The sequence below is a fragment of the Lissotriton vulgaris genome, chromosome 7, assembly GCF_964263255.1.
Source record: "Lissotriton vulgaris chromosome 7, aLisVul1.2, whole genome shotgun sequence".
Lineage (NCBI taxonomy): Eukaryota > Metazoa > Chordata > Amphibia > Caudata > Salamandridae > Lissotriton > Lissotriton vulgaris.
Genome location: NC_141695.1, coordinates 412,509,062 through 412,526,608, shown reverse-complemented (window position 1 = coordinate 412,526,608; position 17,547 = coordinate 412,509,062). Strand labels below are relative to the sequence as shown.

The 17,547-nt window shown below is 46.3% G+C and overlaps 1 protein-coding gene across 1 annotated transcript in view; it reads left to right on the top strand.

Annotated features, from left to right (window-relative positions):
- LOC147701762 (sulfotransferase 2B1-like) overlaps positions 1 to 17,024 on the top strand; it is a 251,611-nt gene extending 234,587 nt beyond the window's left edge. The window contains exon 7 of the mRNA XM_086930380.1: positions 14,601 to 17,024. Coding sequence (XP_086786506.1) covers positions 14,601 to 14,719 — 119 coding nt within the window. The 3' untranslated portion in view covers positions 14,720 to 17,024. The remainder of the gene's footprint in view (positions 1 to 14,600) is intronic.
- The last annotated feature ends 523 nt before the right edge of the window (positions 17,025 to 17,547 follow it).

Here is a 17,547-nt window from a genome sequence, read left to right as displayed (position 1 = left end):
CTCGGACCTCAAGACAGAACTGCCTGCAACCATAGCAACGTTAGAGAATTATCCTGCGGTCGAACAGATGGCAACCAGCAATCCACTTCCAGATGGTAGAGAAACTCCACCATCATTGTCAGAGGACAATGAAGCTGAACTCACGAACCACAATGCAAATGCAGTCAACTCGGCATTAGTCCGTACCCAGGTCTCCTGCAAGACCCACAGAATGAAAAAAAGAAAAGGAAGAAACAGACTTCTAACTGACACAAGACCTCGTATTGAACCGCAATTAAATTCATCTCCATTACCCATTGCCGAAAAGCCACGGACATGGAACAACCAGGTCTACTACCGTCCCAAGAGGGTGTAGAGAGTCCTCCAACATTGCCCAACGTTGCCCCCCTAGCAGATTTGAAAAAAGCACCGGGGACGTTACCAAGAAATCTCGATTTAGCAAAAGCAAGCGAAGACTTCCTGATGCAAATCCCACCCAACCTGCCCATAGCACTGTCCCAATAATATCCGTACACATCATAACAATAGAATTCAAGGACAATATCAAGACTAGTAACCCAGAGCCACCCTAGCAACCAACATGAGGTCCGACTAACAACACAAGAGATCTCGGGAGAGATAGCGATAAAAGCGTGCTACTAACCTGCCCAGTCACTGGCAGCCCAAGTCGTTCCCCCCAGCCAGCAATAGAGCATAACCAGGACAGTCCGACAATCATCCTCTTCACTCCAGAATACACATCCCAAGGCAGGGATGATACACTGAACAGGGGAAACATATTAAGACTTTTACATTCGATTACAAGCCTAGGAAACATAAGCTCCCCGGATCTCCTTCAAATAGAGTAATGTAAATTGTAATGTAATGTAATGTAAATTGTGTCTTGTAAAGCGCACTGCTACCCGCACCGCAGGCCTCGTAGCGCTATAGACCGCTGGGGAACCCGTCCTGGCTTTCCCTGTGAGATAGTCCCTCCTGGGGGTCTCCAAGGTGAAACCAGGCATCCCCGGCGTTTGTGTGGGGCCGTTGTGGAGATGAGGCAAGCTAATGCCCAGAGTTGCCGAGTGTGATCCCTGGTCGGAGTAGGCACCGATGCGAGAATTATCAGTCCGCTGATCCTGGTCCAAGACCCTGCCGCGTCGGGAATCGAACCCTGGTCCCGGGCCGTTCTCTGCTCTCGGGTCTGCCGCCTCTAACCAGTGAGCCACACCTCTCCACTTCATGGCAAGTAATGATCCACAATGATCAGAAACAACTAAAGAAACTTGGAAATCCACTGAGACAGCCAAGAAAATTCTGAAGGAAGAAGCAACGTTCAAACAATGGGGGATTAACCTGAGACTTGAAAAGCAACTTCCCTATCCAACACATTTTTTGCCCCCTACCAGGTCACCAACACGGAAAAACACCAACTCAATATTAAAAGGAGCAAGGAGCACCTCTTCAAGAGCGCACCCCCAAGATACAAAAAATATTTTTCTCTGGACAAGAACCAAGGCACAGTGGCTGTGCCTTGCCGACCATCCCTTCGAACTGGAAGTCGATCCAACGCACCATCAACACAGTCAACCGTACAACTTGACAAAGGGGTAATAACTCTGTTTATCCCCTAGGAAAGTCGAGGCAAATGAGTGTATGTACTTGGAACATCAACGGCCTAGCTAGCAAAAGCAACGACCCTGACTACTTCAAGAAACTTGGGAGGAAAAGGCAATTGAGCTTCAAGGGTTCACATCTTGTTGCCTTCCAGCAAGCAAAAGTTCCATCTTCGGCCAGAGATCAGGGGGCCTAATGATTTCTGCCTCAAATTGCTACAATAGGCAAGATTAGGACTATAGAATCTCAAATTCCCCCACCAAGTGCAATACAAGTGGCAAAGATCTCCCTTCAGTTAAATAACCAGCCTCAAGCCGTGATAATAATCAATACTTACATCCACCCCAAACAGAAATGACAAGCTGGTAATGAACTGATAAAAGCTTTGAAAAAAATATTGAACGAAGAGGACTGCGATGTATTCATCCTGGCAGGGGACTTTCACATGTTCCTCATTAGCTCGGATTCAGAGGACTATCTTAGCCAAGAACTCAGTGCTGCATGGGGAGTCCCAAGACAGGGCTCCGCAAAAATCAATAAATCCGGAAATTGCTCAAAAAACCTACTTCGTCAACTAGAACATCTCAACTTAAGAGCCTTGAATGGACGCTATGCTGAAGACGATCCACCTGTCGCGACCTTTCATTCCGATAAGCAATCCTCATATCTGGACTACACATTCACATCTCTAAATATGCTTGGCAGGGTAACGGCGTTCAAAATAGGGATGAGCGACCTTAGTGACCACCTGCCCCAAGTGTTGTAGATGAATCTAGGGCTCTAGTGTAATTTTCCCAATTCATGCCCTTATATAGGTATAACTCATCATATCCTTTTATAGGCATCAGAATCATAACCATATTTACACACAGCCAATGTAGTCCAAATACGGCATGGCTATTTCCACAGATTCCTAGAAATCACAACAAGTTCTTGGAGAGACCAAACCTCCAGCAGTCCGGGACTTTCCCCTGCTTCTGTAATGATTTGTCCTAGAACTCCTAGAGTCCTAAAAGAACTGCGAGTTCTTAGTGACGTATTATGTCCAACCTTACGTCAAACTCGGCACCTTCCAGGTATAAATATACCAGCATCTGCCCTAGCAAAACACACAGTGGTTTGGAGCAGATCGACTAACTACTTGCCCGACGCCCTGCTGTAGCGAGTGCCGAAGGAAGCCGACCCTCCAGCTGACGCACTGAGAGAGACGCTGTCTTTTCTCTTGCAGAGAAATCCGGCTCCGGTGTTTCCCGACTACCCTTGCGCGTTACTGGGAGATCGAGTCCTGAGAGAGAGAGAGTATCAGCTGTAATGAACATGATGCATTCCAATTGAAAACCATCAAAGATAGCATTATATAATGACTAAAGACCAGCGGAATCAATCTCCTTTTTACAGCAACTGCAGTGCATATTCTACTTAGGTATTGTTACCCATCTGCATTTACTGAAGGGCACCTATTTAGAAGCAAAGGACATTCTTTACACAATTGAGTTTCTGATGAAAATATAAATATGGGGCATTAACAAAAATCTACAGATCACTGAAAAGACACATTATGTTCATTTCTCAGTGAGACAAATAAGATAAGATTATTCTAAGTTAAAAACTCTTGAATGTACCACTAGATGATTTTGAATCACTTTCCCAGGTCTCAGTGCCCAGGGTAGAAAACCTTTTATGGTAACAAACTGCTGGCACAGGTACGAATCCTACGGTAGAGGCTGCTTTCTTAACCCATGATAGTAAGGTATCATTCTTAACAGGCAACAGCAAAACTGAAGTAGACCCAGAAAGTGTAAGCTCCAAATTCATTCAATGTTCTCCACTGTTCTAATTGCCTGAAATGAAACTGCTTTGCCTAGACACAATATTAATCTCCGAAGCAGCCTCCCAACTTAATAAAAATTCAATATGGTTATCAGGAACAACAAAGCAGCCCTGCAACTCAACATGAACCTAATTTTTGCATCCATCTTTCATCGACACACTGGAATCTCGAATGGGAGTCACAGGCAATGTCTGTCACTGGCTCTCCTCCTACCTTTCCAAACAACACCAGTTTGGTTACATGTACATCTTTAGGGTCCGAAATATCCTAATCCCCAGAAGAGTCCCCAAGACTTTCAAACTGTCTCCTGTCAGCTTTAATCTCTACATGGGCGCCCTTGAGGCTCTACTCACAGCATCAATATACTTGCAATGCTCAACTCTACATGAAAGTCTCATCTGCTCCAGACATCCAATACCTCAAACACTTCCTACACCTCATCTACTTCTGGATGTCCAGCACCTTCTTGAAGCTCAACTCATCCCACACAGAATTCTTATTTGCCTAGAACAACAAGCAAAACATAGTACAAACCTGTCTCATTGGCATTAACCCTGACACATTGAACCTAACTTTCTCTGAATGCTGATTCACTTGTATTCACCTTTAACATCGAACTCACCCCCAAGGAATCCATTGGCAAAAAAACAAAGATACTGTTTCTTCCAGAAACCGAATTCAGAGCTGTTGTGAAGCTATCGTATTCTCGCTTCTTGATGGTGATAACGTTCTACTCCTGGCTTTCCAGACTCGACACTTGTAAGCCTTCTTAAAAGGAGATCCTTTATACTGCAGTATGTCACATCCAAGCTGGAATGATCACACCATCCACACCCTGGCAGAACTACATTGACTCTCCTTTCGGGCCTACACAACCTTCAAAACTAGATGCATCATTTATAGACTCATCATGACCAGTATCCCTGATTACCTCAAGGACCAGCTCACCATTTCTGCTGGCTCTAGACACATCCACAGCCAGGCCACCATCAAACAAATAAAAGGTAGTAGGCATCTTACCTTTACTGATCTAGGATCTGGAACAGCATTCCCTAATCCATAAAGACCACCCCCAACACTGCTTCAATTTAGGAAAGAGTTGAAAATGCACCTCTTTATAAACGAACTACATAACAATGTAATAAAAACCTGACACCTCATTGACTATAGGGTTGTTTTTTACAGACATACATACATACATACATACATACATACATACATACATACATACATACATACATACATAAATTCATATATACACATCCCTTCACTAAAATCAGGAATGAAATTACTCCATAGTTAACTTTAAAGGACCTAAGACCACTCATGCAGGACTTTGATGCAGTACACGCTATCCCCACAAATGCTAGCCAGTTTAACTCTACCCTGACAATTACCCTTTTTCCACTCTACATATTATCCCATGTTATCTCATTTTGTTGGTGGCCACTATGTAGTCTGTAATAATTTTATCTCCAAATTGCCTATGAAAGATTTTAGCAGAGTTTATTTTGAGTGTGTTTTTGTTTGTGAGTTGATATTTCATATTCAATGCACACTGAGATATTTTTCTATCATCTAAAAATACTGCATCACCAGGGTACAAAATAACACAAATAAGCCTGGCTCTTAATTTGTGTGTCACTCTTTCTGCCCTTATTAGTTCAATTATTAGGTTGCCATAATAACATAAAAACATGGACGGAGCTAGGACGTATTCCTGCCTTTCTCCCTTTGCATGGTGGTGAGTGAAAAACGTAGTTGTCTAATTTCACATTCAACTATGTTTTGATTTATAATTCTCTTATGATTTGAACGACTGTAAAAAAAACTCATTCGTTCTTTCAACTGTTGACTCTTTCTCACATTCACAGAGTCACAGAGCCACATTGTTGCACACAGTTATAAAATCCAGACTAGCCATTGAATGAGGAAAAACTTGGCAGAGCCAATAGGTCTCTCCTGTGAGGCCTATAGTTCTCTCCCGTGAGACCTATTGGATTTGAAAATGACTTTTGGAAATGCTGTACAGCACTGTGGCTGCTGTACAACATGGTGACAAATAGACAAAGAAAAGGTTCTAAGATGCAAACATCGCATTATTTTGCAGGCATGCAGCAAGATTCCTACATTTTTGTTTTCTTTTTATTTACCAATATGAGGTGCATAGGTACATTTAAAAAAGAGCTAAGATGCTTTTTTTAAATATTAAAAAAAGCACACAATCACTTAAAAAAAAGGGGGAGCAGGATTATGTATGGAGTGGGTTGAGGCAAAGCAACATAGAGAGATGGCATACTGAGGGAGAAGGACATGAAGGATTAAGAACCTGTAGCCCAGCTGAGAAAAGGACAAGAACATTCACAGGGGGTGAGTAAGCAGGGGAAAAAGCACAATGGACACAGATGGTGAGCAAAAGCCAACACAATGGATGGCAGGAGGAGGAGGAATGAAAAGGGCAACAGAAGGTGGGCATGGAGCAGAGCAGAACACAGGGGAAAAAACATTGTAGAATGATGGGGTGGGAGGAGAAGCTCAACAGGAAGACAGGCAGAAGAACAAGCACTTTCATGGAGTGCTTTACAAAAAAGAAAAAAGCACATCCCAAACAGCGAGCACTCATGAAAGACTAGAAGGAGTCAATCAGAGAGGTGGTAAACAGGGTGTGCTCTATTGAAGAGGTAAAGACTAACCCCCAGATGCATGAAGCACCCACTCTGTGAATCCTAAATAGGGAAAAATACTGAATAGCTATTCAGAATTCGCCGAATGGGATGCATCACCAAAATCGGTAAATATCTGCGAATCGCAACCGGCCACAATCGCCACATGCAAATTTGCTAAAATCGCAGATTGCGAGATCGCAAAAATGGGAAGTTGCATTTTGACCACAATGATGACATCACAACCAGGAAGTAGCCTGCTCCATGGTTCCTTTGTATCACAGAGCTGGATAGAGGAGGAGGTGGAGCATTGAGCTCCAAGAGACATACCGTGCAGTCCCAATACAGGATACATATTGATATCTCTGACCTCTGACCTGCTGGGCCGGTCACCCCACGCACCGCGCACACTCTCCGTGAGTGAGCCCAGGCTGCCCCCGATCCCGCCGAGTGCGGCCGCTGCCCGCAGCTGTGCTCCTGTTCCCTGAATGTTTGATTTTTGCCTCTGTTTCGTGTTTTCATATTTGCCTCTGTTGCGTGTTTGCATCTGTTGCGCCTTTCGTATTTTCCTCTGTTGAGCTACTGTGTATTTTGCCCCCTTTTTTTCGTCGTTGCCTCTGTTGCTGCGTATTTCTGTCCCTCTTGTTGTGCCCAGCCGCGTTCCCGCCCTCTCTTCGCTCCCGGCAGCTGCTCCCCTGCGGCCCCGCCCCTTTCTTTTCTGTATCCCTCCCATTGGCTGCCCCGCTCCCGCCTCCCAGCTGCTCCTCCCTCCCACTTCGCCATTTATTGCAAAGTGCACTTGTACGCGCAGCGCCGATTGTGCGCCGAAGGCGTGCCAAAGGCAAGCCAGTCTACGCCCGTTTCGCCTGGACCGTGCCCAGCGCCAGAACCCCTGGTCCCCGCAGATACCAGCACACCCGCCGGACTTTTGCTAAAAATAAAAAGCAGTATGTTCTGTAGGGGCAACTCAGGAATCAGGCCCTTCAGAGATCCGGCCTCTCTTTCTTTCTCTCGTTCTCTCTCTCCCTCTCTCTTTCCCTCTCTTTCTCTCTATCTATCTATCTATCTATCTATCTATCTATCTATCTATCTATCTATCTATCTATCTCTCTCTCCCTCTCCCATAAACGACTGCATGGGTAACTGCGCTATGCAAGCGGCTCGCGAAGACGCAAAAAGCCCCGCGAACACGCAAAAAATCCCACGAACACGCAAAAAACACAGCGAACACGCAAAAAAACACAAATTGGCGAATTTTGCGGAAAGCGAATTCGCAAATCCGCGAATTCGCGGATCGCGAATTCGCAAAATTCGCCCATGCTTAATCTACAGACCTCGGGGACCATGCACACAATTCAGCGAAGACTTCGCAGACTTCATCAGCCCACACGCCCTTCCCTCTGCCGACTACATCCTCCTAGGGGACCTCAACTTCCACTTGGAGAACAACAACGACATCAACACCACCACCCTGCTGGACAACCTCGCCAACCTCGGACTCAAGCAACTGGTGAACACCCCCACCCACTACGCCGGACACGCGCTTGACCCAGTCTTCTCCTCCAGCAAGTACATCTCCTTCAGCCACGCCACCGGACTTCACTGGACAGACCACAGCTGCGTCCACTTTAGCTTCCGTAGGACCACGACCTACCACCACCCGCAACAGGTCCACCGCAGGAGCTGGAACAAGATCACCACCGACCAGCTCAACACAACCCTGAGTCAGGACCCTCCCGCCAGCTCAACGGACCCCAGCCAAGCAGCCAACAACCTCACACAGTGGATCAACCATCTGCGCTGATGACCTCACCCCACTGAAGAGCCCTCCCAGCAGACCCGGCAGCAAGAAATCCCCCTGGTTCACCAACGACCTCAAGGGCTCCAAGAAGAACTGCCGCACCCTTGAGAAAGCCTGGCGCAAAGACCCGACTACAGACAACATGACCGCCCTCAAGCGCGCCACCCGCAACCACCACCAGCTGATCCACACCACCAAGAAGAGAGCATTCAAGGAACGACTAGACAACAACGGCCACAACAACAAGGAACTCTTCAGCATTGTCAAAGAGCTCTCCAACCCCAGCACCGGAAACAACGACATCCCTCCATCGCAAGACCTCTGCAACTCACTCGCCTGGTTCTTTCACAGCAAGATCGCAGACATACACAACAGCTTCAGCACACAGCCCACTCACCCTACCACCAAACCGACGCCCCCCACCACCACCATCCGTGCCTGGACCCCGGTCAGCACCGAAGACACCATCCGCACGATGAATACCATCCACTCCGGATCACCAACCGACCCTTGCCCCCACCACGTCTTCAACAAGGCCGACTCCGTCATTGCACCCCATCTCCGGGACATCTTCAACTGCTCCTTCAACACCGCCACCTTCCCGGAGAGCTGGAAGCATGCCGAACTCAGCGCCCTACTGAAGAAACCATCAGCGGACCCCACTGACCTCAAAAACTACCGCCCCATCTCGCTCCTCCCTTTTCCTGCCAAAGTCATAGAGAAAATCGTCAACAGACAGCTTGCCGCCTTCCTCGAGACGAATAGATCCCTCGACCACTCGCAATCCGGTTTCTGAACCAACCACAGCACCGAGACCGCCCTCATCGCAGCCACTGATGACATCCGAGCCCTGCTCGACAACAGGGAAACAGCGGCCCTCATCCTCCTGGACCTCTCTTTAGCGTTCGACACTGTCTGCCACCGCACCCTAGTGCAGCGCCTCAACAACACCGGAATCCAAGAGAAGGCACTCGAGTGGATCATCTCCTTCCTCGCCAGAAGAACCCAGAGAGTCCGCCTCTCCCCGTTCAGATCCAAGGCCACCGAAGTCATCTGTGGCATACCACAAGGATCATCTCTCAGCCCCACCCTCTTCAACATCTACATGAGCCCCCACGCGGCCATCGCACGCCAACACAACCTCAACATCATCTTCTACGCCGACGACACCCAGCTGATCCTCTCCCTCACCAACAACCCCGCGACCGCCAGAACCAACCTACATGAAGGGATGAAAGACATAGCCGAGTGGATGAAGAACAGCCGCCTGAAACTGAATTCAGACAAGACGGAAGTCCTCATCCTGGGACCATCACCCTCTGCATGGGACGACTCCTGGTGGCCCCCCGCCCTGGGCAGCGCACCCAAACCAACAGACCAGTCACGCAACCTGGGCTTCATCCTGGACTCCTCCCTCTCAATGACCAGACAAGTCAACGCCGTCTCATCGTCATGCTTCAACATCCTACGCATGCTCCGAAAGATCTTCCGATGGATTCCCACTGAAACCAGGAAGACGGTCACTCAGGCACTCGTCACCAGCTGACTGGACTACGGAAACATCCTCTATGCCGGAACGACAGCCAAACTGCAGAAAAGACTCTAACGCATCCAGAACGTCTCCGCATGACTCATCCTGGACATCCCCCGACACAGCCACATCTCCGGACACCTGAGAGACCTGCACTGGCTCACTGTCAGCAAAAGAATCACGTTCCGACTCCTCACCCACGCATACAAGGCCCTTCACGACCTGGGACCCAGGTACCTCAACAACCGCCTGACCTTCTACACTCCCACCCGCCAGCTAAGATCAACCAGCCACGCCCTCGCCACCGTTCCACGCATCTGAAGAGCCACTACGGGAGGAAGATCCTTTTTCCTACCTGGCTGCCAAAACCTGGAACTCCCTCCCCATCCACCTCCGTCTGACCCAAGACCACCTCTCCTTCAGGAAGCAACTCAAGACCTGGCTGTTCGAGCAGTAGCGGACCCCCCCTCCCCCAAGCGCCTTGAGACCCTCCGGGTGAGTAGCACGCTATACAAATGTTATGATTGATTGATTTATTGATATCACAATATCCCAGGAAGCTGCAGGACCAAGTGAAACAGCCAGGAAGCACAAAATCAAGTTCTTTAAAAAAAGAACTGGAGAACTTGATAGAGGGAGTCAGCAGGGACCATGACCAGCTGTTTGGGAAGCTGTCCCGGAAGGTGCCCGAGGCTACCAGGAGGCGCATCTGGCTGTACATCAAGGCCAAGGTCAACGCGGTGGGAGTCACGCACTGGTCCATTGATGACCTAAAAAAGAGGTGGTACAACCTCAGAGGCAGTGCCAAGGAGCGCATTGCGGAGAGACTGGGGGAGCGACTGGCCACGGGAGGAGGAGACTCCACAGTCCCCGAGAACACACCAATGGAGGACCTAGTGGAGGACACCATCAACCCTGCAGCCTGCATGCGGGTCACTCAACTGGACACCTCCCGCGCCACACACCATTCACAAGGTAAGAGACATGCAACTGCGACACTGTCCCCTAACAAAGCCCATGCCCCCAGAGCAAGCCATATTTGTAACCCCAGTAATACAGTTCCTGCCCCTCCCAAATGCCTCAATACATTGTGGGGCCTGTAGTGTGACAATGTGCCCTGATAGCCACACACAGTATAGTGAAACATACCCCTAAAGCCAGTCAAGGAATGCAAGCCTGTATGCATGTTTCTACATCCCAGGTGCCTGAATGATATCATTAATCATGCACTCATTTACATCACAGGTGCTGTTGATGCTGAGAGGTCTGACAGTGAGACACTCCACATTGTGGAGACACCTGTTGAGACGGAGTGAGACAGCCATCCAGCACCAGCACCTGGACCAGCACCTGGACCAGCAACTGGACTAGAACCTGGACCACCACCTTCCCAAAGACACAGGGCCACCCCTGCAGCCACAGATGGAGCACAGACTCACCAGTCGGCACGCATGGCAGTGGAGCAGATCCCACCCCCACCCAGGAGGCAGACATGATGCCCAGCAACTGTGCGGTCCCAAGCAAGCAGAAGGTTGAGGCAGCAGCGCTCTGTGGCCCCCCCAGCATACATTGAGCAACAGGCACATAACTTAGGTCTTGATATTGAGTCTCGGATGCTTGCTGTTCTCCGCAAACAGGCACAGCACATGGCAGCAATGCAGATGCAGCTCTACAAAACTGCATGCAACATTAGTCAACTCACTGAGAGAGTGCAGGAGCTGACCGCAGCCATCAAGGAGAGCAACCAACTGATGGTGGCGCAGCAGGACATCACACGCAGACGCCAAAGGCAGCTGCTGACACGGCTATCAGCCTACACCCGCTCAAACCACCTGATTGGGAACGCCACTTCCCAGCTGTCGCGCAGGTCACTGGCCATGTAGATACAGATGGTCCAATGCTGTGCAGATGTTGCAAGGGCCCTGGAGCAGGTCACCACCGCTGTGGAGTACCAACAGGCGGCCAACCATGGCCATGCAAAGGGGGGGATGATGCCAGTGATGGGACATCTAGCCTCAGCAGCCTGTCTGTGCCGGTGAACCAGAAAGGCGCCGGAGTTCCCGGCCCAACCCCTGCATCACGGCAGAACACTCCCAACTTGGAGGGCAAGAGGCAACAGGGTGCATCCGGCAGGAGGCGCCAGTGACTGTACATTTCCGGCAGTGCCATGGTGAGGTAACCACGCGCACCTGCTCCTGATAGAAGAGCCTGTATGTCTCAATACAGTAGCACAAATGTTGGCTGATTTAAAGCACATCGAGAGCTTGTTAAATAAACAAAAGATTTATTTTGAACACAAATCTTCCCCATGTCAATCATTCATGTGGCATGCATGAGTTCAGTGTTGTGTGAGGGGTATGGGTGCACTAGAAATAGTTCGGTGTGATGTTGGCACAGCTCCTGTGTCCTTCAGCAGGATTCTCCCTGTGTGCATGATGCACATGTGCAGGTGGAAGGTTGTCCCCCTCCGATTCACTACCAGACACCTCCACAGGTATCCTCCGCTTGGTGACAATATTGTGGAATATGGCGCACACGCCACCGATGCAGCAGCAGACCTCAGGCCGGTATTTCAGGGCCCTGCCAGTTTTGTGGAGGATGCGGAATCTACTCTTTAACATGCCAAATGTCCGCTCCATCACATTTCTGGTGTGTATATGCGCAGCATTGTACCCCCGTTCCTGTGGTGTTGCAGAGTTGAGGTATGAGGTGAGGAGGTATTCACGGAGGCCGCATGCGCTGTCACCTGAAGGGATGAGCAGAGGGTCAGTGCTTGTTATGCGCAGCAACATGGTCTTAACATACTGTATGTGGCCATGTGTACTTACCTAGGAGATGTCCCTCACAAAATTCACCCCTGGCCAAGCGGGTGTGTATGCCGCTGTGCCGGAAAATGAATGAATCAGTCATGCTCCCCCGGGTATTGTGCTACAATGTCTGTGATGATGGTCTTCGCATTGCAGACTATCTAGATGTTGAGGGAGTGGTATGACTTGCGGTTCCGGTACATGTATTCGGCCTCTGCGGGTGGACAGATGTGAATGTGGGTGCAGTTGATGCAGCCAATTACATGGGGGAAATGGGTGGTGTGATAGAAGTCCAGTTTTGTTTGCATTAAGTCCTGTTGGGTTGTTGGGAAGGTGATGTAGTGGTGTATCTGGCTCAGCATGGCGTCCCGGAAAGTCTGTAGGCAGCGTGACAGTGTACTCTGTGATATACCCCCTGCATATCCGACTATCCCCTGGAAGCTGCCGGAGGCCAGGAGGTGCAGGCAGCACAGTACCTGGACATGGGTGGGCTCGGCATTGGTCCTCCGTTTTGGGTGCTGCATCAGGGGGTCAAGGACTCTGATGAGCTTCTTTATCATTGCTTCATCGAGCCTGTATTTTTAGTAGATCTCCTCTTCAGTCTGGCCCAGGAGTGTAGTCTGCAGCCGGAAGATGCGCTCCTGGATCCTGCGTCGGTTCTGGGCTGCAGCCTGGAGCCTCAGCCGCCTTGCCACCATGTAGAGACCTGGCATTGTTCCTCATGCTCCTACTGAGTCTCCTTATGTGTGTTTGATTTCCCCAACACCTGTTTCTTGTTTGCCATTTTTTTTTCACCAATTGGACTTCATGTTTACCACCTGGTTTGGCTTCTCCTTAAATTGCGACTCGTATTTAGGGATTCATGGTATTTTCGCAATTTGCTATTTATGATGAATGAGAATAGCGATTTAATAGCGATTTCGCAATTTGATTGCAAATTCACTATTGATTTTGCTAAATGTGTGGGTAATCGCTGTTAAGGAATTGCAATGGGGATTTCCAAATGGTTTTGCAATTCTTTGTTTTGCGATTTCGGTATTTGCTGCTTTTGTACTTGATGCATTGCGGGAGCGGAAATTGCAATCGCAATCGCTGTGATTGCGATTGCGATCGCAATATCACTTGATGCATCTATGCCTATGAGCCGAATAAGATGCTTTCGTAAAGGGCGCCGACCCTCAGTCGGAGCCTTTATGACCACTTTGTAATATGCCGGTCAAATTCCTTTCCAACTGCCTCATTACAATGGAGGCGGACAGAAAGGAATCCGCTGAGTCATTCTTGATGGCTTCAGATGGACTCAGAGTGTCGGTCCAATAACTGAGATGATGTCATGCAGAGGCACTCCGCCCAACATCATAATCTGCCATTATGTGGATGGGGTAAAACAAATAAAGCCAACAAATAGAAAGCTAAACAATCTGTTAATTCTATTAATCTTTCCCTGTGTAGACGTTGAAATTCAGAGACCTCAAATATGCCCAGTGGTTAGTCAGTGAAGACCTCCCACATTGTTATCCCCACAGTATTCATAATTTTGCCTTTGCCTGCAAACTTTGAACCTCTCGAGAGGAGTACTCAAATGAGACCGTCATAACTGGCAGAGATTCAATTTACCACAAATTGCAAAGATAGGCACTGTTTGTGTTCCCTAGTGACACCCCTCAAGTACATTGAGGGGTGAAATATACACATTATTCCTAAATACATTACATAAACCATTTACTTGTAGTAAATGCCCATTAACTCTGCTGCTACTTTATAAATATATTTTATTTTCTTGCAGAAATCAGTTTATTAAGTACTGGATTTCGTTCATACCCGATATGGATCTTAGCAGAAGATGCCATATCCATGATTTAGGTGTGGGCAGAAACAAAATCCAGCTTTGTCATGTCAGTGGCATTGAAAACATAAGGATCAACACAATTATTTTATTTATTTGAACTTGTATATGCTGTAAACAAGGTCTGATGGATGTCAGACCACTGCACATAAGCACAGTTATAATTAGGATGCACTTAGTTTCGCTGCATTAAACACAGAATTTAAAGTACCAACGTTCATTTTGGGAAAGTATTTGCTCTACCCCTTTTTCAGGTGAATGGTGCAGACTCTAAATTATAGGTATGGTTAAAGGAAAGTTCTATTCACTACATTGAAATATTCACTTGTTATTAAATTTCAACAGGTCTACAACATTGTGAACTAATAGTTGAAGTCTTTTGTAGCTTGTGGAAGTAAATCGCACATATTGCCTTATCTAGTCATGCATGTCAGTTTATCCAGTCTGTGTATGGTTTATTGTTTTTCATTTTATTTCACGAAAAGCAAGTGATTTGAAGAGTCCTTTCTCCTTTATATCCTGCAGGAATCTCAGGGGACTGGAAGAACCATTTCACAGTGGCGCAGAGTGAACATTTTGACCGGGTCTACCAAGAAAAAATGAAAGGATTGACTGGGCGTTTCCCATGGGATAAAACCGATTGAGATGTGTCTAAATGTACAGCAAAATTGTGTCCAGAATCCAATAGAAAGTTGTTTTCTGTTTATAGAATTGGCTTTTATTGATATTTTCCTGACTCTCCGGGCCCCATGGACTTTCACAGCACCAGACCATTTTTCCTAGATGTGGTCGCAAAACTAGAAAATGTTTTGCATTGGTAGAGAGTAAAATTATCGCATTCTTCATTTTCAACTACATAATTAATCTAATTTTCTTTATTGTAAAAACTGTACTACTAAAATCCTCTACACATTGTTTTACCTCATAAACAACTAATATAATTTGAGCTAGTGTAGATTAGACAGATTTGGAACAGGATTATAAAATTACTCGTTATATTCTGACCAGTGCGTTAACCTCTGTTTACTTATAGGTCGGAATTACGAGTTCAAGGTTAGAGTTGTGTACTAGTATTGTCCTACCATACTTGCTGTGTGGTATGGGGGGGGGGTTGCAAATGAGACAGTCACCCAGGGGATGCTGTGTAATAAACTGCTAAATTGGCAATTAGAGACCTTCCAACAATCATCAAAAAATCATTGAATTTAACAATAGACTTACAGGAAGTTAGACTAAGTGGAGCATTTTTCTCCCCTCTAACCTTGTATATTCCAGCCTCATCATATCTTACCTGTACAATGAGATGCTATACCTCCGCTCTCTGAACAGAGATAACAAGAATCCTAAATATCCTACTACAAGGAATGATTCCCGTAATGGCATAGTAGAAACTTAGGGGGCCTACTGCAAGAAATGGTTAGGGGCCCCTCGCAATACCTAAAACATGGAGTCGCCAACCACACTGCTAAAGTGCTTCACTTCTACCGCCTGCATCCACATGTCATTAGCCAGAGATTCCATGATATGTTTAGCGTGAAAGAAAAATCAGATGCCATGTCGTATCAGCATACTCTGAATCGTGTTGTGTTCATATTTCTAAGAATAAGGATCATTGTTATTTACAAAATTGAAATTTAGGAGACAACTCTATATGAGCCTCCCTGATGCTTAAATAAGAGAGCAGGCTTAACAAAAAGGTAGGGGCCTCATTTATGAAAAGTGATGCATCGCTGCATGAAAACAGGCTCCATCTTTGTGACATGCTGAATGCGTCATATTTACAGTATGACGCATCATGTCGCAAGGAGTAACTGATACGTGGTATTTCTGACGTATCTGTAGGCACAAAAATGACGTATTGCTGGAGTGTGTCACAAACGGTACTCAACTTCAGTTGTGGGTCATTTAACCTGGGTAAGTCCCATTTCAATGTGCCTGCATCAGTCATACGCCTGCTGTGGGGCAGGCATAAGATATTGAAGCATTTGCGTCCTAGAAGTGACACAGTGAAATCTCATAGATTTCACTGCGTCACTTCTACAAGGCTTCTGTGCGTCAGAACGCCCACTCTGCATACACTTTACCTGGCGCAGGTATAATGTGGCGCAGGGATTTACAAAGTGACGCATCTACGTAGATGCGTCACTTTGTAAATATGACCCAATCTGGTGCATTTTTTTACGCCACTGGTGCTTCACAAAAAGTGATGCATCGGCGGCGCAAAAGTGCTGCAAGGGCTCATAAATAAGCCTCAGGGAGTAAAGGGGTAATTTACCGTTTGGTGGAGCAAGTTGCTCTACCAGTAATTTGTAGAATTTCAATACTGCTAGATTGGCTGTTCCAACTCCCATTAAAGAACTCATTCTGCATGCCCTATCACAATACATTAATATTCTGCCACCTAAAGTTACCAATACTGATTTTACCAGTAAATCTAGATGGCTGACCCAATGGGTACTAAAAATGGGACCTTTGTCCAATGTCTCATTTGTTTTTTCTCGGGCCATCCCCTTAATTCACCTTAATGTTTTTATCTCTACCTCCCTCTACCAATCCATAGCTGTACCTTTATATAGCTTCCTCTCTATACACTCTCTAAACCTCAACTCTATTTCTCTCTGCCTTAACCCTCTCTGTGTACCGCACTGAACTGCTTCCATCTAACCTCCCTGTATCGTCCACCATATATTTGAAATCACTGATAACCTTGACTCTCTTCAGCTCACCTCCATCTTTCTATACTATAAATCTTTCTAGTTCTCTTTCAGCCCTTGCTCTACCTCAACCCTACCTTGCATAGCTATCACTATTCCTCTCTCTATATCTCAACTTTGCCTCTCAGTCTCAAACCTCTCTTAACCTCAACATTCATTCACCACCTCAACCCACCTTATCACTCTACTTCCCCTCCCTACCGCTATTCCCTGTACCTCATCTCTCTCATTACCTTAACTTGGTACAGAGCAGGAATATCGCCGCAAAAATATCGCCTAACATAAATATCGCCGCAAAAATATCTACAGGAAGAAATATCGATGACAAAAATATCGTCTGACCAAAATATCGACAGACAGGTAAGTAATATCGTTAACATTAATATAGTTGTAATAAATATCGTTTACAAAAACATAGTTTACAATAATATCGTTTTTTAAATAATTATAAGTAATGTAGTGTTTTTAATGATTATTTTTAGTCAAAGTAGTATTTTTAGTAGTATATTATTATTTAATAATGTATTTTCAGTTGAATTTAGTATTAATAGTTCCGTAGCGGGTTGTGGGTTTATAGGGGAGTAGGGTGGGAAGTAATTTAAATATAATGAAATAATACATTAATTAATGTTTTAAATGAATATAAATAGTGTAATAAATAATAGTTAATTAATTTCAATTAGTTAATTGAATAATAAATATGTAATTAATTATGTTAATTTTTTTATTATTTTTAGGTGTGTGTACAGGATTTTTTA